The 17372-nt window shown below is 35.0% G+C and overlaps 2 protein-coding genes across 2 annotated transcripts; one reads left to right on the forward strand and one right to left on the reverse strand.

Moving 5' to 3' along the window:
* Window positions 1-6252: 6252 nt before the first annotated feature.
* On the forward strand, window positions 6253-8289 carry LOC119641889 (putative gustatory receptor 2a). Its single transcript, XM_038040780.1, has 6 exons — window positions 6253-6626; window positions 6686-7334; window positions 7402-7470; window positions 7523-7612; window positions 7676-7738; window positions 8281-8289. The coding sequence occupies exons 1-6, from the start codon at window positions 6253-6255 to the stop codon at window positions 8287-8289; spliced, it is 1254 nt and encodes a 417-aa protein (XP_037896708.1).
* A 3021-nt stretch (window positions 8290-11310) lies between these two features.
* Window positions 11311-12954, reverse strand: LOC119641890 (cytosol aminopeptidase-like). Its single transcript, XM_038040782.1, has one exon. It carries the CDS (start codon window positions 12952-12954, stop codon window positions 11311-11313), a length of 1644 nt encoding a protein of 547 aa, XP_037896710.1.
* Between the last annotated feature and the right edge of the window lie 4418 nt (window positions 12955-17372).

Here is a 17372-nt window from a genome sequence, read left to right on the forward strand (position 1 = left end):
TTTTGATAAATGAGAGAGGGCCTGAAGAAACATTTAGTTTTTTGAAGGCGACAAGATTATTGCTATGGTATTACGGGGACGATCTCGAGGGATAAATTCCTTAATTAAGGATCCTACTGGCCACAGAGGTTTGTTTAACAACATATCACTGTTTTCAGTCGGAACTAATATTTTAAAAGAGGAGATTACTTGGTGAGATAAGCTTTAATGTCCCTAACCGCTCCTCTAGGCACTTTATCTTGGTTAAGCTTAGTTAGTGTAAATTCAATTATAAGCTGATTAATCCGCTCAGAGTAGTTTGCAAGAACCTAAATGATGTCTATCACTTATTCTCGTTATCGGGGTCTTTAAAGTCCATTAAAGCAAGATTGCTTAATACGCGTGATTTACCTATGTCGTACTTAAACTAGCTTTTAACCTTAAAAAGTCGTTACGATTCGAAAATGAATTATTGTTAACTATTATCGGTTGCCAAGCTTATGCATGTTTGCGATAGCTTAAGGGTTCATTTGCAATTTGGTCCTGCAGCGGTTGTAAGTGTGGCTCTATGCTGGTTGTGTACATGCTTTTTTTCTTTTTTTCCTTCTTATTTGTTTTATTGTACTTATACTAAGTTTTAATATTAATTAACATAAGTTCTGCTTTAAGTGCCAATTGAACTCGACTGTTATTTGTTTAGTTGAGTTTCATGTATAAGTAGAATTAAAATAAATAAATAAAAATAAATAAATAAATAATGTCGACAGATATTAGAATTTTTATTCAGGAGAAGGACATAAATATCAAAAGTATGCACGCCTGGAATATCCGCTGAGGCATATCCTGGCAACAGAAGGGAATATAATCTTTCCCGAATAGGAAAAGCAACAATCATCACAGAGTTAAATCACAACTAAAAATAAAGATAAGGGACGTTATATTCGGTTTCGGATAAAATTTTGAATATCCACTACTCGTCTGCGAAGTAACGCAAAAAGCTTTGATTATATAGGAACTGCTAGATAATATATTTGATTGTTTATTTGCAAATGGTTCGTATGCAAACGTATAAATATGCAATATCTGAACGCGCTAAAGTACGAGTATGCCCATATTCTCCCTAAACATCTAAAATATCATTACTGAGGAAAAATCACATCACCTCTCTGGTGTTTATGTTCGTTACACCTAGAACCTTAAATCATATTTATTCTTCATCTAAATCGCCTTGAACATATCCATATATTTACGTACATACGCAAACGACTGAGTTTCAAGGGAATGTAACTTGTCTATTCGTTTTAAGCGCTCGATTTCGCAAAAGCGTTAAGAAAAATTTGAGAAGCTAATTGTTCTATTTTTAAGTCGTAGTAGTGATTTATACGCAGTTAAAAACAGCAAATCAAACGGGCAGGCATTAGGCTTAGCCGATTTCCGAGGTGCGATCAAAATGATGATAATAAAACTCCTGCATTTATTTTTTCTTCCTTAGACTATAAGAAGGGAAAATTTTCTTACTTCTTACAAATCCAATAAGAATTGCTTGCCAACTTGCCTAAAGCAAACCGGGAAAAGAGAGTATGCAAAAAAAAAAAAAAAAAAAATAGTAGGAGAGTACAAACGTTGTAGGTAACACTACACTGCCACAGCTATAGGCTAAACTTATCGGAAGTCTTTCAGTCTGCAACAAAAAAAACGCGCCGACTTCCTTTTGCTAAATATCACGATATATTTTTCGAATACAAATTAATTGTTAAGGAATGCTAAACAATTTTAAAGTGTAAGAATTGGTTTAAAAGCTTTCTGCAAGCACAATTACCTAAGCAGTTAACAGTTTTACATTTAAAGAGTCCGCCTGATTGTGGTAGAGTTTTCAATAAAACCGATGCCTTATATGTTTATGTCATAGTAATAATATGTTTAAAGAGTTACGCACTGGAAGTTCTTGCACGCAGATTGATGTTGAAACTGGACTTAAGCGGTCAAAGAGCACGCCTGCATTGCATTTTGTTTAGTCGTTACTTATAAACTGCAAAAGACATACGATTACAATTTTCAAAATTTTTCCAACTTTCTGAATACGAAAATTTTAGATTTTCATTGGTTTTTCACTCTTTTTTACTCTTCTATAGAAGTGAAGCATACAGAATATTCAGTCACGGCCGAACAGCATATCCTACCTATTTTAGTTTAGTTTACTATTTTATCTTTACATAATTCAAAAAAATATACATTGTTTGGATAATAAATGAAAATGAGCTATAAAAGGTCTTCTTGTTCGAAATACGGAAGCCTATTAGGCTTACCGTAAGGTCGTAGGATTCGTTATGAAAACATGCCGCCGTTTCGGGTTGAAAAAACCTTCAGATGTCAATTAAGGCTTTAAAGTGACAGCAATATGAAATCTGTGTTTCGTATAATAATACGCCGGTCGTATGGATTAAAAAAGAATAAATCCCAGTAACTTTTCTTACGAAGTAAAACCATGTGGACAGCGATCATTTTATATCTTCAGGTTGCAGATTCCTGTTCAATTTCGATAGTGGAATCGATTCAGACCTATGTATTCATTGAAACTCCCATTATAAACCCGTTATTCATCGTTTAAGCTCATCTGTAGTTTGGAGCAAAGGCGTCAAATTATTAAGCAAGCACACAAATTCATGTACTTTATTTTATTTCAACTTAAAAGGAAAATTATATCAAATACAAGACATCCAGTGGCGAAAAAAAGTGAAAAAAGTTAATATATTCTCTACCAGAAGTAATGTAGAGTGTGAAGAGAATATAAGAATTTCTCTTCGTCTGTGACCAAATTTTTTATACTCGCCACATCCATCTTAAAAAGCACTAAAGAAAAAACTGGAAAAACTATATTTCCATAATCTACAAGATTAAATGCGCCGTGACTGGTTTTTGTCGTTTTTAAAGCATATACGTGGAAATTTTTATCATGTGTCTTTTATGGTTTATACATAATTGGCGGTACCATGGGCATGTCCTTTTATCGATTTATTCCATTTCCAATATTAACCTACTTACAACGACTTTCAATGTTTTTGCCAATTTTCTAGCTGATAGTTTGATTTTTGCGGCCAGCAGGATGTTTACCATAGACGTTGCACAGAGAGGTACCTACACGGTAGGCTTAGATATCAATGCTGTTCAAAAATACACATACTTTATGAGGCATATGAAGCATCCTTGCAGGTTTTCAAAAATGAATATAGCGCCGTCCTTCTCTACGTTCTTAAAACGTTCGGAGTTTTAAATTTAAGAAAATTCTCACTCCAAAAAATTTTATTTTACTGTCAACTTTGAACAACTAATGCAAAGCCGAAAAATTTATCAATAGGAAAGGCGTCGTTTTCCGTAGCGTCAATGCCACACCACACGCGTTTTGAATGAGAAGGCTTAACTAGGAAAATCTGATGCATCCGATATGTATAAGTGGGAATAATATCTGTTTCGTTCGCCGCGGAACGTTCCTAACGCTGTCAAATTGACCTCAAAGTCGGTCGGCGAAAATTACTTGATCTTCTTTTTCACCAACAAATACCCGAAGCATTACAGCAACAATACAATGGTTTTACCAGAAAAATGGCAAAGGCGTATCCAGATTTCATCCGTCTGACTTAGTAAACCTAAGTTAAGACAAAACGAAAAGGACATTAAAAACGATAGCAGTTTCTTCCTCAACGAACTGTAAGTTATTTTTAAGAAAGCTATGACACTGTAGCTATAGTTTGAGAATGCCAAATGCCTTTCCATACTAAGCCCAGCCTAGGCTATGCTCTAGGCGTTGATTATAGAAACATTTCGTGAGCAATCAAGCAGAATATCATATTCGGCTGTGGTCGAATCTTTCATTTTGAACAACTTAAAATATTTCCAAATTTGCATATTGAAGCTTCATAACATTGGGTACTTAAATACAAATTGTTAACATTATATCTGTTATACATTATGAGTAATCAGTAAAAAACCAAAAACAGCTGTGTTCTCAGTGCACGGTGTAACGTAAAAGATGTGTCCTTTGACTAACTTGGCCCATTCTCAATACCAATTTGCAAGTATGAAATTCCAATTTTTTTGTCAAACTTGATGACAATATTTTAAAATTTTTTTAACCGGTAGGTTGACACGAACAGGCGGCATATGCATATCCAGTTTAATATAGATCGAGGATCTGTATACTTTATAAAAGCTTCCAACGCTTATTCTTGAGTGCTGCAAATGTTTAGACAAATGAATGTAATTTTATTATCGATAACATTGGACAGGCGTATCCGGGTTTTTCCATTCTTCTACTGCAGCATCCGTCCGCAGAATATGTGCGAAAAGTTTCTTTATATCTATTGCATTTTATTATTAATGCGGAAAAAACTGAATATATTTATATTCTGCATCACTCACGGTACAACGATATGTTAAGTTGGTGCGAATGTGTGCAACACCCAGAACGGATCCAGAACCACTTTTTCAACAATATATTCTTGTCTATGCCCAGCCTACAGGCCGGAATTTATGAGACATTTAGATAAAATTTGATACACTGATATATTTTGACTCAAGGACGAATGCTATTGAAAATCGTTCGGATTGCACCATTTTTTCGACGACTTCCCATATAATGCCTTATTTTGGAAAGTCGTTATAGGAATAACTGTAGGTTGGCAGGATATTTATCGGTGTGCTTTTGCCCACTATAATCCGTTCAGTTCTCTCTTAAAAAAAAAAAAACAAAAAAAAAACCTTTTTTAGTCCGTAATATATTGCAACCGTTTTCCTTAAGAAATTTGGGCCATTATCTGCACCAACCCAAAATATTTTGTTATCGTCGTTTTTGCGATCTGAAAAATGTTTACCATAGACATTACAAAAAATACAGACAGACATCCCTGTCCGTACACTTTATAGCGTCTATTAAGCTTTCTACGGGATATGGTAAACATTTTGACATAATGAATATTACTCGAATTCCTGCGTGGCAAAGTTAGCAAGAATATATAATATCCTGTGGCATTGTTAGGTTGGGTGTATTTTTGCTTTCATTTGCAAAATATTTATATATTACAAATATATATGTATGAAAGTTATTTATCTCTTTTGTACAAAGTAATGAATTCTATAAATGAATAGACATGACCGTATAAAGTGCATAGAACAGAAATGACCTTTCATTTGAAATCCAAAACTCGTTATAAGAAATACATACATTTCTAGCTCTCATTGCATATCTTCAAATATTTTGAAAACTGTCAACAGATTCCTTTGAAGGAATGGTTTGTAACGGTCATTGTATTAAAACCAGTACGTTTTTAATTTAGTAAATAATTCAATGAGAAACACGATAATTTAATGGGACCCATTATAATCTCTTACGTAGTCGAAAATTTATGTTATAGTCAGGCGAGGCTGTGAAATACTTTACGCCGACGTCGCTTAAAACAATTCATACTTTCATTTTGTATACCAATTCTCATCATAAACAAAAAATTAGATGTTCTTGCCATATAAACGTTTATATTTTGTAAGCTCGCTAATACGAAACAAGTGTTCGAAAATTATCCGCTTCTTCACTCCATTTTTTCACATTTCAATAGCCTCCGTCATGAGAACATATTAAAATGTCGTCTATTGGTTGAACACAAAAATACATTGGCAAACATTTCAAATACATTGCCTCGGTTCTAACAATGATAGCGCATCGGTTAGTACAATAGATGGTAGAGATCGCTCTCGGTATTGCCTACATTCGCACAAACTTAATGTATGCTTGTTACAAATGAAGTCAGACGTAGAGTATACAAATTTCTACATATACACGTGTACACTCGCTGACGTAAGTTGCTTTCGTATTTTTAAAGGACATTGTAACTGATAATGATGTGATGACAACGGTATTTTTATGATTGATTTAAGTAATATTGGACATATGGGTGCAGTGCAACAAGTAACTATGTAGGCAGCAAAGAACACCAATAAGTGTAGTTGTGTTTTACGCAAGTATCTTAAAAGATGAGGAAAATATGTAAACAAATTTTTTCTATTCTTACAGTTTCGTCATATCTTAGTCGTTCTTTGCTGCTTGCGGTTGCTTAATGATAAACGCTAAACAATTTCTCAAGTGATTTAATTCAAAGAAAAAAAAACATTCAGAGTTTAGTAATGTAAATTTGATTTTCTACTTATGTAAACCATACGTTTATTTACTTTCTCGTGCGTTGAAAGAACATATATTTTAAAATTATTCCCTAAAAGTAATAAGTTATGAATATTGTTGAGTCGATTGCTGTTTTGCAAACCGTATACCAATTTGCAAACTTATCGCCATGGATTTTAGATAAAAAAACCTGGTCATTTTCACAGTCACGAGTGTTGGAAGTTTATACTACGATTGTTGTAATCGGTTCGTCGGCGCTAATGCTATACAGTTTGTTCACGGATGATATTCTCGTTAAAGCCAGCGACAATGAGATAGGCCAAACTGTAGACTCTATTCAAATGGTCGGTATAAGGATGGCACATATTGCCTCCGTCTTAGAATCGCTGCTAAGAAAAAATGATCAAAGGAAATTCTATGACGAAGTTAAAGAAATTGACCGCATGTTTGAAAGTTCTTTAGGCATAACGATAAATAACCAGTAAGTAAATATTCTTTCATTAGTGTTCACATTTTTCCCTATTTTAAATTTTTTCAAAGTTTATTTCGTCGAAAAACTGTAAATCGCGGAGTCGCCATGTTTTTAATTTACATGTTGTCAGAGTTCTTTATATTGGCATCTAAGTTGATTACAACGAAGCATAATTTTTTCTTATTTTGGATGTTTTATTTGCTACCTATGCTAATCTGTGGGATAAGATATTTTCAAATGTTTACCAGCATTTTAATTATTAAAGAACGCCTCAACGAACTTATTGCTGTGCTCGATGAGGTCAACTTGACGGCTGAATCTTCAGACGAAATGCAAGATTACCTTAAAAACCCAACTCCCATGAGAACGATAACGACGCAAAATCATTGCAGAAACATTTTCTCGCCTAAACGTCAACAAGAACCGAATATAGAAAATTCACCACTTATTAAATTGGTTGTTATACGTAACATTTATGATCGGCTGCATTCGCAATCTGTTGTAGTAAATCATTGCTTTGGTGTATCTATGCTGATAAATGTGGGAAATGACTTTATTTCGATTACATCGAACTGCTATTGGATTTTTATAAATTTCAAAGATTTCTCCTCGACAGTAATAGATTTTTTACAGATCGCATGCAGCGCTATTTGGTCTGTTCCTCACTTGTTAAATGTTTTGGTTTTGGCATTTATTTGCGAACGGACAGTGCACACCGTAAGTATAGGCTTTCGTTCCAGGAACTCTTGCATATAAATTCGTTCCCCGATACAAATGCTTTTAGAGCGTTGACATGGCTTTGATATTGCACCGAATAAATTCAAATTTCAATAATGACAAATATGGCTCTGCGGTATGTATGTTCATTTAAAGTCAATTTTTTGATTAAGGTGGATATATTAAAGGTCACTCAATTCTCCCTGCAATTGCTTCATCAAAAGTTATCCCTTACTGCTGCTGGCTTTTTTACTATTGATAGTACACTACTGTACACGGTAAGAGAGAAAATCGATTACAAATTACAATTATAAAAAATCATTCTGCGATTTTCTTTGTAGATTGTGGGGGCTACGACAACGTATCTAATTATCTTAATACAGTTTCACTTAAATGAAATGAAAGCTAATATTTAATTTATGGATATTACAAATGAAATGGTCAGGGATATACTGTACATTAAAATAATTAAATAAATTACGAAAGGTTTGTTTGATAATGTTATATATTTATACTCCATTCATGTGATATCGGTATATTAATTTTATATGGGTGTATGTACTTAGAACGATTTGAGAATATATCCCCTCTTTTATATTAATCGTCTGAAAATTTTACTAAATCTGAATTTACACAATGAGCATTAATGTTGTCTTGTGCTCCGTAGGTCGTAAGTTGAAGGTTTTGAAATATTTCGAATTTAGGTAGCACAATTTTATCTCAAGAAAAATTGATTTGCATCGTATTTACTCTGTCCGTTTTTAATAGTACGGAACAAATATTGTTCAAAAATATTATTTTGATATACTAAACGAATAAGTAAAATAAAGACTGAACGAAGCCATTTTTTAAACTCCTTCCTTGGTAATCGTTCCGATTTGGAATTTTACAGTGGGTCGTATGCGCCTATAATTTTGTAATTTGCCCTGTTTTATTTAAAATGCAGGCTATTTAAAATAACTTATGTTTGCAGAAAGTTTTGCCTTATTGTCGCCTTAAGGCAAAAGCTTGGACCAAGTTTGCAAATCGGTCGATAATCACCGTTTTCATCTCTTAACTCTCGCCGAGTCACTTCTCTGTATCCTACTGACTCAATCAAGATCGAAACATTTACAAAAATGAATCTTCTTTAAAAAATCTTCTTCAATTTGCAGTTGTGGACGCATTCTTACAGTGAAGCATTTTCCTTGCAACTGGCTAACTTTCTCCTTTATTAGAAAAAGTTTCTCCGATCTATCACTTTCTGAAATATTACATTCAGTCTCCATGATTGTCAATAACAGAAAGATTTGACTAAACTTTTTAAAGGATACGCCTAGAATGCTCACATGCCTCTACGACAAAAAATTTTATTTTGAATATACACAAACTCAGCTGCACCCACTCCATATTATAGAGAATAAAAATTTTGTCGTTTCCTTTTTTTGTCTTGTTTAGAGGATAACTGGGAAGGCTATGAAAGGGTCGGTCCCAACCGAATTTAATTTTCTTCTTTCTGATTGAAAATTGTTTCACATTTCAGAAATGCGTTCTCTTGATTTGCCAAAAATTCTCCAAAATGTTTTGACATAATCCTTTGAAAATATTGACAATATTAAATCGACATGCTTTGCTTCATTAATAAATAATTTACTTGTGAGAATTATAAAAAAAAATTCAACATTGTTAAGCCCCTTAATTGAGGCTCTGTAATGATTTCATACAAATACTTGAACAATTATTCAACAAATGATTCTCAAATTGGACGCTTATTCTCACATGCACGCAAACACCTGTTGAATTATTAAGAATTATTTTCAGTTTTATACGCTTACTCTCGTACATGGCCAAATTTTTATACGCTCACTCTGACATTTTTCGCTTATTCCCGTATGTGGCCAAATTTTTATACAAATGCTTGAACAATTATTCAACAAATGATTCTCAAATTGGGCGCTTATTCTCACATGCACGCAAACACCTGTTGAATTATTGAGAATCATTTTCAGTTTTATACGCTTACTCTCGTACATGGCCATAATTGAATAATTGTTCAAGTATTTGTATAAAAATTTGGCCATGTACGAGAGTAAGCGTATAAAAATTTGGCAATGTACGAGAGTCTGGCGACGAGTAAATGTTCGTACGGCGGATTTCCGCTGAATCAGCTTTCAGTAACGATGTTGCTTTTTGAATATGGCAGTCGAAGGTCTCGAACGTCTGGCCATTTTCAACGTTTTTTAAATTTCAGATTGTTCGAATATATTTTTTTTTCTCCGGGTTTTCTGATAGTTTTTTCTAATCGAAAGCTTACTAATTTCTACATAATATTCCAACCTCCAATTTTTGGAAGAAGAAAGTAAATACTCAATATAACAAAGATTCTGAATGGAACAAATACAACTCAAAGCATTTTTAAAAGAAATTATAAAGTAAGGCAATAAAAACTTTTTTTGCTCCGAATTACAATCAGTCTGTTGTGGAGCTAGGTAGTCCACCGAGTTTCATTGATTCCTTTTCCAAGTATATGACGAAACGTGTTAAATTGGTACGAACTGTTTGAACAGCCGCATATCGTTCTTTCAATTCCTTGCGTTGCGAACGAGCTTTACTCCTAAAAGTCTTCTCCAGTTTCTGAACTTCTTTAGCTAAGTCCATTTGCATTATAATTTCAGGCCAATCATCGAAAGCTTCGGACAGTGTCCAAACATCTTCTTCCTGGAATAAATTTCGAATTATTTGCAACTAATTGCTTTTATTAGAAACGAGCTGAATGAGTGCAAGTTTCAACAATAAACGAAATTATTAATTTTACTAGTGGTTCCGCTAAAAGACAGCCTAGTGTACCCAACATACGTAACGCCACCTAAAATAAGCTAATAATGATTAGAAAAATTTAAATAATATTCATCGCTTTTCGAAAGACAACTTCGAATGTACCTCCAAATCGTTCTGAGCCATTTGCTTGAAAAGCTCTCGATGGCTCTTCAAATGCTCCAAAGTCGAACGCATCAGAGATGTGGAAGGCTCCATAATTGCACAAATTTTGCAAACATAAAAGTGAAGAAATTCGCAAATTTTTCGCCCTAAGGGTGAAGTTCAGCAATTATATTAAAAATAAACAGAAGTGGATAGACGTACTTCATAAGTAAGTTTATATTTGTTTCTCGCAGCTGATTTGAGAGGTCATCACTAAGAAGTTGTGCCCGTTGCCAAAGCTGATTGATTCCAAATTTTTAGTTAGAGAAAATATTAGATGAAATATTTTACAAGCAGCACCAGTTATGCATTTAAATTTACTACCTGTTCAACAATACTTAAAGATTTTATGACATCTATCACGTCAAATGCGAATTTATCGCCCTCGACTAAATTCAAATTACTTCCACTAGTTTCATTAGACTCATAGTCCACTACACATTCATTTTCCGATATACTTCCATCGTCGATATCATTCCCATCTAAACGTTAACCACTTTAAAAAAAACTTTCAATACTTTCATGCAATTATTTCATGTTATCATCACAAACCCAAACCCCAAATCCTACTAATACTCGGGACTTTATATCAATGTACAAACATTTCGATGTGGATTGACACCAACCACCTAAAAATGAAGCTCTTGAAGATTAAGAAAGGGGCATTCAGTCGCAATACATCCTGATGTGCTTCGGTGAAATTACGTCTAGATGATGGCAACGCACCATATGTATTCAAGCAATGCAGCATAGCAGAGCACTGACTTAAAATTTAATACGCAAACACAATAAACGCATTTTCTTTTAAATAAATCTGAATTTATTGACTAATCCTTTCAATAATATACGTTCCTATACAAGAAATTAAGTATATACATCCATCACAGATTAATTTTTATGAGAAAACATAAAATTTGCGGAAATATGTAGATAGTGGCTAAAGATTTGGAAAATAGTTTACAAAAGTTAGCAAATGCGGACACGACAAAAAAAATTTGAAGTTGCATGCGTTCATATTTTACTTTTCCTTTGCGGGAAATTTAGGAGCTGTATCTCTGCAAATGGTTTGGGCAATGAATTCAATGAGCGTACGAGTAGGGCGACCTGCCATTCCTGCTCGTAAATATTCGAAACACGTACCCTTTGTTGTCATTACATTGCTTGCTTCAATGTGCATCCATTGGCCACAGGGAACAAACTCTCGTAAAAATGCAGCAGCCTTGCAGGGTTTGCCGCCTCGGCCTATACCAAAATTCTGAACGTCAGCCGACATTCCGCTCGTTACTTGTGTTGTGTAGTAGTTCCAGAGCGGCAATCTCCAAACTCTATCACCCGTATGCATACTAGCATGTTTAATCTGCTGCCACAAAATCTCTGAATTAGTAAAAACGCCACAAGCAGCCTCTCCCAAAGTGTGATGCATGGACCAGGATGTAGTACCGATATCAACAATGCATTTAGGGCAGAAATTCTGAGCGTATAGAAGAGTGTCGGCTAATACTAAAACGTCTTCATGATCTGTACCTTGAACTTTGATATGTTTGCCATTCATGCATTTTACAGTATCCCCTGACCGAAATGAATTGCAACCCATAACATTTTCACAAAGAGGGATAAGACCTCTTATATTAACCGGTAAACGCAACGCCGCTATGGCTCTACAAGCCGCAACAACGACGGCAGCTCCTGTCATGTCGCCACGCATAACATATAATTTTTCCTTCCGTTTCAAGCAAAGGCCACCGCAATCGTACGTTATGCCCTGACCAATTAGTACAATCGGTCTTTCGTTAGCTGATGTGCCGTAATAGCTAAGTTCCAAAAAGATTGGCGGCTCACATGAAGCTTTCCCCACTGACAGAAAAGCGTTCATTACCTGACTCTCGGCCCAACCCTCAACTTTGACCTCCACGTTTACGCCCGATTTACATAAAACTTCGACCACATTTTGAGCAAAAGCCGTCGGTGTCAAAATGTTTGCGGGCATTTCTTGAAGCTGACGTGTTAGATTTTGCGCGGATGCTTTCTGAAGCCCAATCCGAAATCCTTCAATATCACAAATCTCATCCTTAGTCGTATATAAATCGATTGTGGGTACGGCTATGCGATCTTTTTTCCGGCGTAATTCCTGATAGGCCCAAACACCTAGTCCAGCGCCTTCAGCGGCAGATTCGGCATGACCGCAGCTCTCCACTTCAATCCTATCTGTATTTAAAAGTGCCAGATCCATGCAAGCCTTAGCTACGGATCGTCGTATGGTCTCTTTTTGTTCGTCGATTATTTCATAAGGATTGTACCCTAGACATTCTTTTCCTAAGCCTACTATAGCTACGGCTGAATAGTATGGTATTTTCTCAGTCTCTTGAGCAAAAAGCAACCTAGCCTCCCCCCGTTTAGGCATCGGGCCGGACATACGCAATATTTCTATCATGCGACCGCCAGTTCTTTGAATATTATATTTCCAGCCGGCAGGCGTCAGAATGCCCGTGTCTTTTTTATCATCTTCATCGGCATACACTCCTAATACTAAGCCACGTGAAGGTGGATCAGCACAAATTTCTGTATGCTGTAATTGCAGCATCTGGTTAATTGCCTGCGATGCGTAGTGACGAATTTCATTAACAAATTTGCTGGCGTGTGGCAACGCGTTTGAACGTAACATTCTAAATATAATAGGCAAATATATCTCAAATAACGCGGCTTCTTTCAATATTTATGATGTATTCTATATAAATATAAAAATAAATTGTTTCGATATTTTCCTATCTCGCGAAAACGATTTCTGAAAAACTAAATTTTCAATCTGAGATCTTAACGACGTATGTGAAAAAAATAATTGAAAGCAGGAATGACAAATGTAAAAAGATTCGGGAACTCAAAGTTGCCAAATAAGCATAAGTAAAATATAGTATAAATGCAAAACATTGAGAAGTTACGATAAACAGAAAATTTTTTAAAACATACCGCAATGAAACTTGCAACCTACTGCCCGATTTTAGAAACCCACCCTACTTCGCCGCAATATACCGCCCCTTCTCAGTTACAGATTTAGCAATTGTGTTAAGATAACGCAATGTTAATACATAAAAACAATATATAAATTCTTGAGCAATTTTTGAAAGAGTAGAACATTGAACAAGAGGCAGTTTTATATACACATTGTTGATCTTTGGTGAGCTTTGGTTTACATATAAACCACGTGATAAGCAACTAGTGCCTTTGTTTTATACGTAGTAAGTTGAATGTTTAAAATAACGTGGAGTGTATTAATTTATTTTCTATTTTGTAGTAGGAATCATTCTAATGAATAAATTTGCTAAATAAGTATTAAGTGATTAATAATGCCTTCGGTTTCTATTATGATATGATAACTTCGTTTAGATTTTTCTTAAGATATGATTCTATATAAGATGATTCAGTTACGTGCACATTATATGCAGTGATTCATAACGTTTGAGCTCTTTGAACGTGATGTGAATGTATACATTGCCACAACGATTGTTCCCGGTTTAGTTGCATATTCTTCTTTTCTATATCCCCGTATATATTACAAGAATTTCAAAATTTCCAGACTTTCTGCTAATATATTGTTACGAAAATCCGAAATCTAGTTCATTCTAGCTAAGTCATTTTCCCAAAATTCCTTAAAGAGAAAAAAAACCAAATGCACATTCGCAAGCGCGTCGTGCAGCTGCAGAACGATGAAAACGGTCACCAGAAAAGCAGGTTAACGAATTAAAAATCAAGTCATAAAATTAGGTACTAGTAATGTGATGGTAAAAATGTATATAAATAGAATATTTGTGAAAGGCAAGATACTAGAAAAAGAATATTTGAGAGTTAAGCAGTCGAAAGTATTGGCAAAAATAGATTGTAAGTAACCCTACATTTAAAGAAATATAATTGTAAATAAAAGAACTGAAGTGTATTTCTCTTGAACAAATATCCGCGATATAGTGATACGGACTGTAGCTTAAAGAAAGACGAATTTCATAATAAAATATATTCGTCGCCTATTTTACAACAGTAAGAAAATTGAAGTCAAAAACTAATTACGTTCTTCGAAGTAGATCCTCAACGAAATTAAATTATTATTGTTATTATAATTTTAGACTAATGAAATAAATTCTTAGACTAGAAGAAAAAGAAATTGAGCGCTAGCAACACAGGCCATCAGCTTTAATTTATAAAAGTGCATTAGATATTGAACCTAAGTATTATATATATGGGGGAACGTCGACGCGAATTTTAGCCCGCAACAAAAAAGTACCTTTTTTTTTTTTTTGCTCATCAAAATTTTTCAGCCTTTCCGTATAGTAGTGTATATATGGGGAAATAATGTCCGCACACTTCTCCGCTCAAAACGCCGCACATGGTAGGATGCGCACACACGCACACACACACACACAACAGCATCCCTCACGTCTTTTTTTTTGTTTTTTTTTTTTTCATATCACGTCTACTACATACTCCACTTACCCTCACAAGACGGACTCCAACGCCAACGTTCACATTTTATTATGTCCCTCCCTCTCCAATTACACTCCCTCATATGACGCTAACAAACACTTATCTCCCATAAATCTTACCTCCATTACATACATTCTCCTACACAAACGAAAAACCAATCCTCTACATGCATTATTTATGATTCCCTTCACAAAAGTACATGAACAAAGAAACACGATCGTGCATGCACATGTCTACACAGATTCACACAAACACTTCTCTTCATTACACGCATCTTAATGACCAAACCAAAACACGATTTCTTCAAGAACACTCATTACTTACGATTCCGATAATAAACAAAATATCACAAAGGAAACACGATCGTGCATGCATGCCTCTACACAAATTCCCACAAACACATCTCTTCATTACACACATCTTAATTACCAAACCAAAAAGGATTCTTTCAAGGACGTACATTATTTACGATTCCGATAACAAAAAAAAAAAAAAATATATAAAAAAAGGGACACGGTCGTCCATACACATGTCTACACAAATTTCCACGAAGAAAAAAATTAAGTGCACTCTGGGTGATGCGACTATTTCACCATATCGCATTTCAGAACACTTACACGTCTCATGATCCTTCCTCATTTCTATTTTTTATTATCACTATTTCCATTCGTATAAATACCCCGCTGAGAATGGAAAAAGAACTAGTATTATGGTGCATTATAAATGATAAAAAGAAAAAGGTCGAACGGTATTTATGACCACTCTTCAAAGTATTTATAGAGAAAAATAAAAGACAGATGGAATTTTACAGATAACGCTTGAAGGTAAGTTCACCAACATTTCTATCCTATATAAGCAGAGTTTTCTCTTTAGTTACTTTCAAAAATACTAAAACCAGCAAACCATTAAAAAGAACAAATACAAAAAATTAAAATGGAACCTAACACACATAAGTGCACTTTTTGCCATGAGACAGTTGGCAATTTACTGGAGCATTACTGCCCAGAATTTGCAAGAGCTTGTCAAATAGGTTTGCAGCAAGCTGATTCCTTGAACAAAGGAAAAATTGGTGACCGGCAAACAAGGTGTAATTTCTGTGGTGTGATTGTAACCGAACACGAGTTATTCCATACCCATTTATGCAAAGAGTTCGTGCCAGGCTGTGAAACAGCATTTAAAGAAAACCAGCCTCCTACTTCCAGTATGAATGACGGCCCGTCCACAAGCAACGGCGGTAAGCGTGTTGGCAGCAGTGTTTGGAGCTAGCACCAAGAAGAAAGTTCCTGCCAATGAGGTTTATTGCGAGCCCTGCCAAGTTTTTATGATGCAGACAAAGTACAAAAACCATTTGAGGACCAACAAGCACAAATAGAAGGCAGCTGTGCTCTTAAAAGAAAATGTGTTCATCACGTCTCCGCCGACATCGGAAAATGTGATACAATATAAAATCGTCAGCGACTCGAGGGATGAGATTGTAATAAACAAATTTTTGAATGATATTCGCACATTTATACACGAGCAATGAATTTGGCTCTGTAAAGTTCAACTTGAGGCTTTTTGGAGATTACGGGAAGGGCTTCGAAACAGAAATGGTGATAACACTGAAACACTTCTCAACAAAATACGTTGCTGCAAGAGAAAACAGTGAAGTTGACGATAAGATTGACGAGCCTTTTATTGAGCTTAAAAGAGCAACTGAAGAATACCAGGAACGAGATAGCGGTTGGGCGATAGCAAAATTTAAATTCTGTGAATTAACCATTTGCAAGTTGGAGTCCATTCCTGTGGGTTCACATGTACCATTGCCAATTAGCATATTCACTAAAAAGGCTACAATTAATGTGAAAAATGCTGATGTCTACTGTTTCAAATGGTGCATATTAGCGGCTATGGCTTACAATTTCGACAAACCGTTGGGAGACGAATTACGCAGATTAGCTCACACGAGCTATTATAAAATCGGAAGTATTCGCGAGATAGTCATTAAATTTTCGGATTGACTTTTCTGGATTAAAATTCCCTATAACCAACTGCGACATCAATCGGTTTGAGCAGAATAACAAAGACTTCAGCGTCAATACATATGAATTGCTACGTTCCAAGGGTACATGGAAAGTGGTTGGTCCGGCAAGAGCCATAAAGGAACCTAAAAGTTTGCATATCAACTTGCTAACTGTTTATAACGAAACGACTAAGCAATATCATTATTGCCTTATTACCAACATGCAGAGATTGGTAAAAACTCAATACACGTGAAGTCATACATCAGGACAGTTTTGTGATTTGTGTCAAACGTTTTACACCATGACTGGAACCCGCCATAAGGAAGGTTGCACCAAAGTGAAAAGTGTATTTCCATCAGCGGGAACAGTAACCAAATTCAAAAATATGGAGAAGAAGTTGTCGCCGCCAATAATCATATATGCTGATATAGAGGCTGTGCTGAAACCAATAGAAGTTCTTAACAAGAGCGAAGAGACGAGAACAATTCAAAAGCATGAAGCGTGCGCAGTCTCTTATTATGTTAAACATGTGTATAACGAAGAGTGTGATGAACAGTATACTTTTGTTGGTGAGTATATAACAAATGTTTTTGTTTTTCATTTAAAT

The sequence above is a fragment of the Glossina fuscipes genome, unplaced genomic scaffold (genome assembly GCF_014805625.2).
Source record: "Glossina fuscipes isolate IAEA_lab_2018 unplaced genomic scaffold, Yale_Gfus_2 188, whole genome shotgun sequence".
Lineage (NCBI taxonomy): Eukaryota > Metazoa > Arthropoda > Insecta > Diptera > Glossinidae > Glossina > Glossina fuscipes.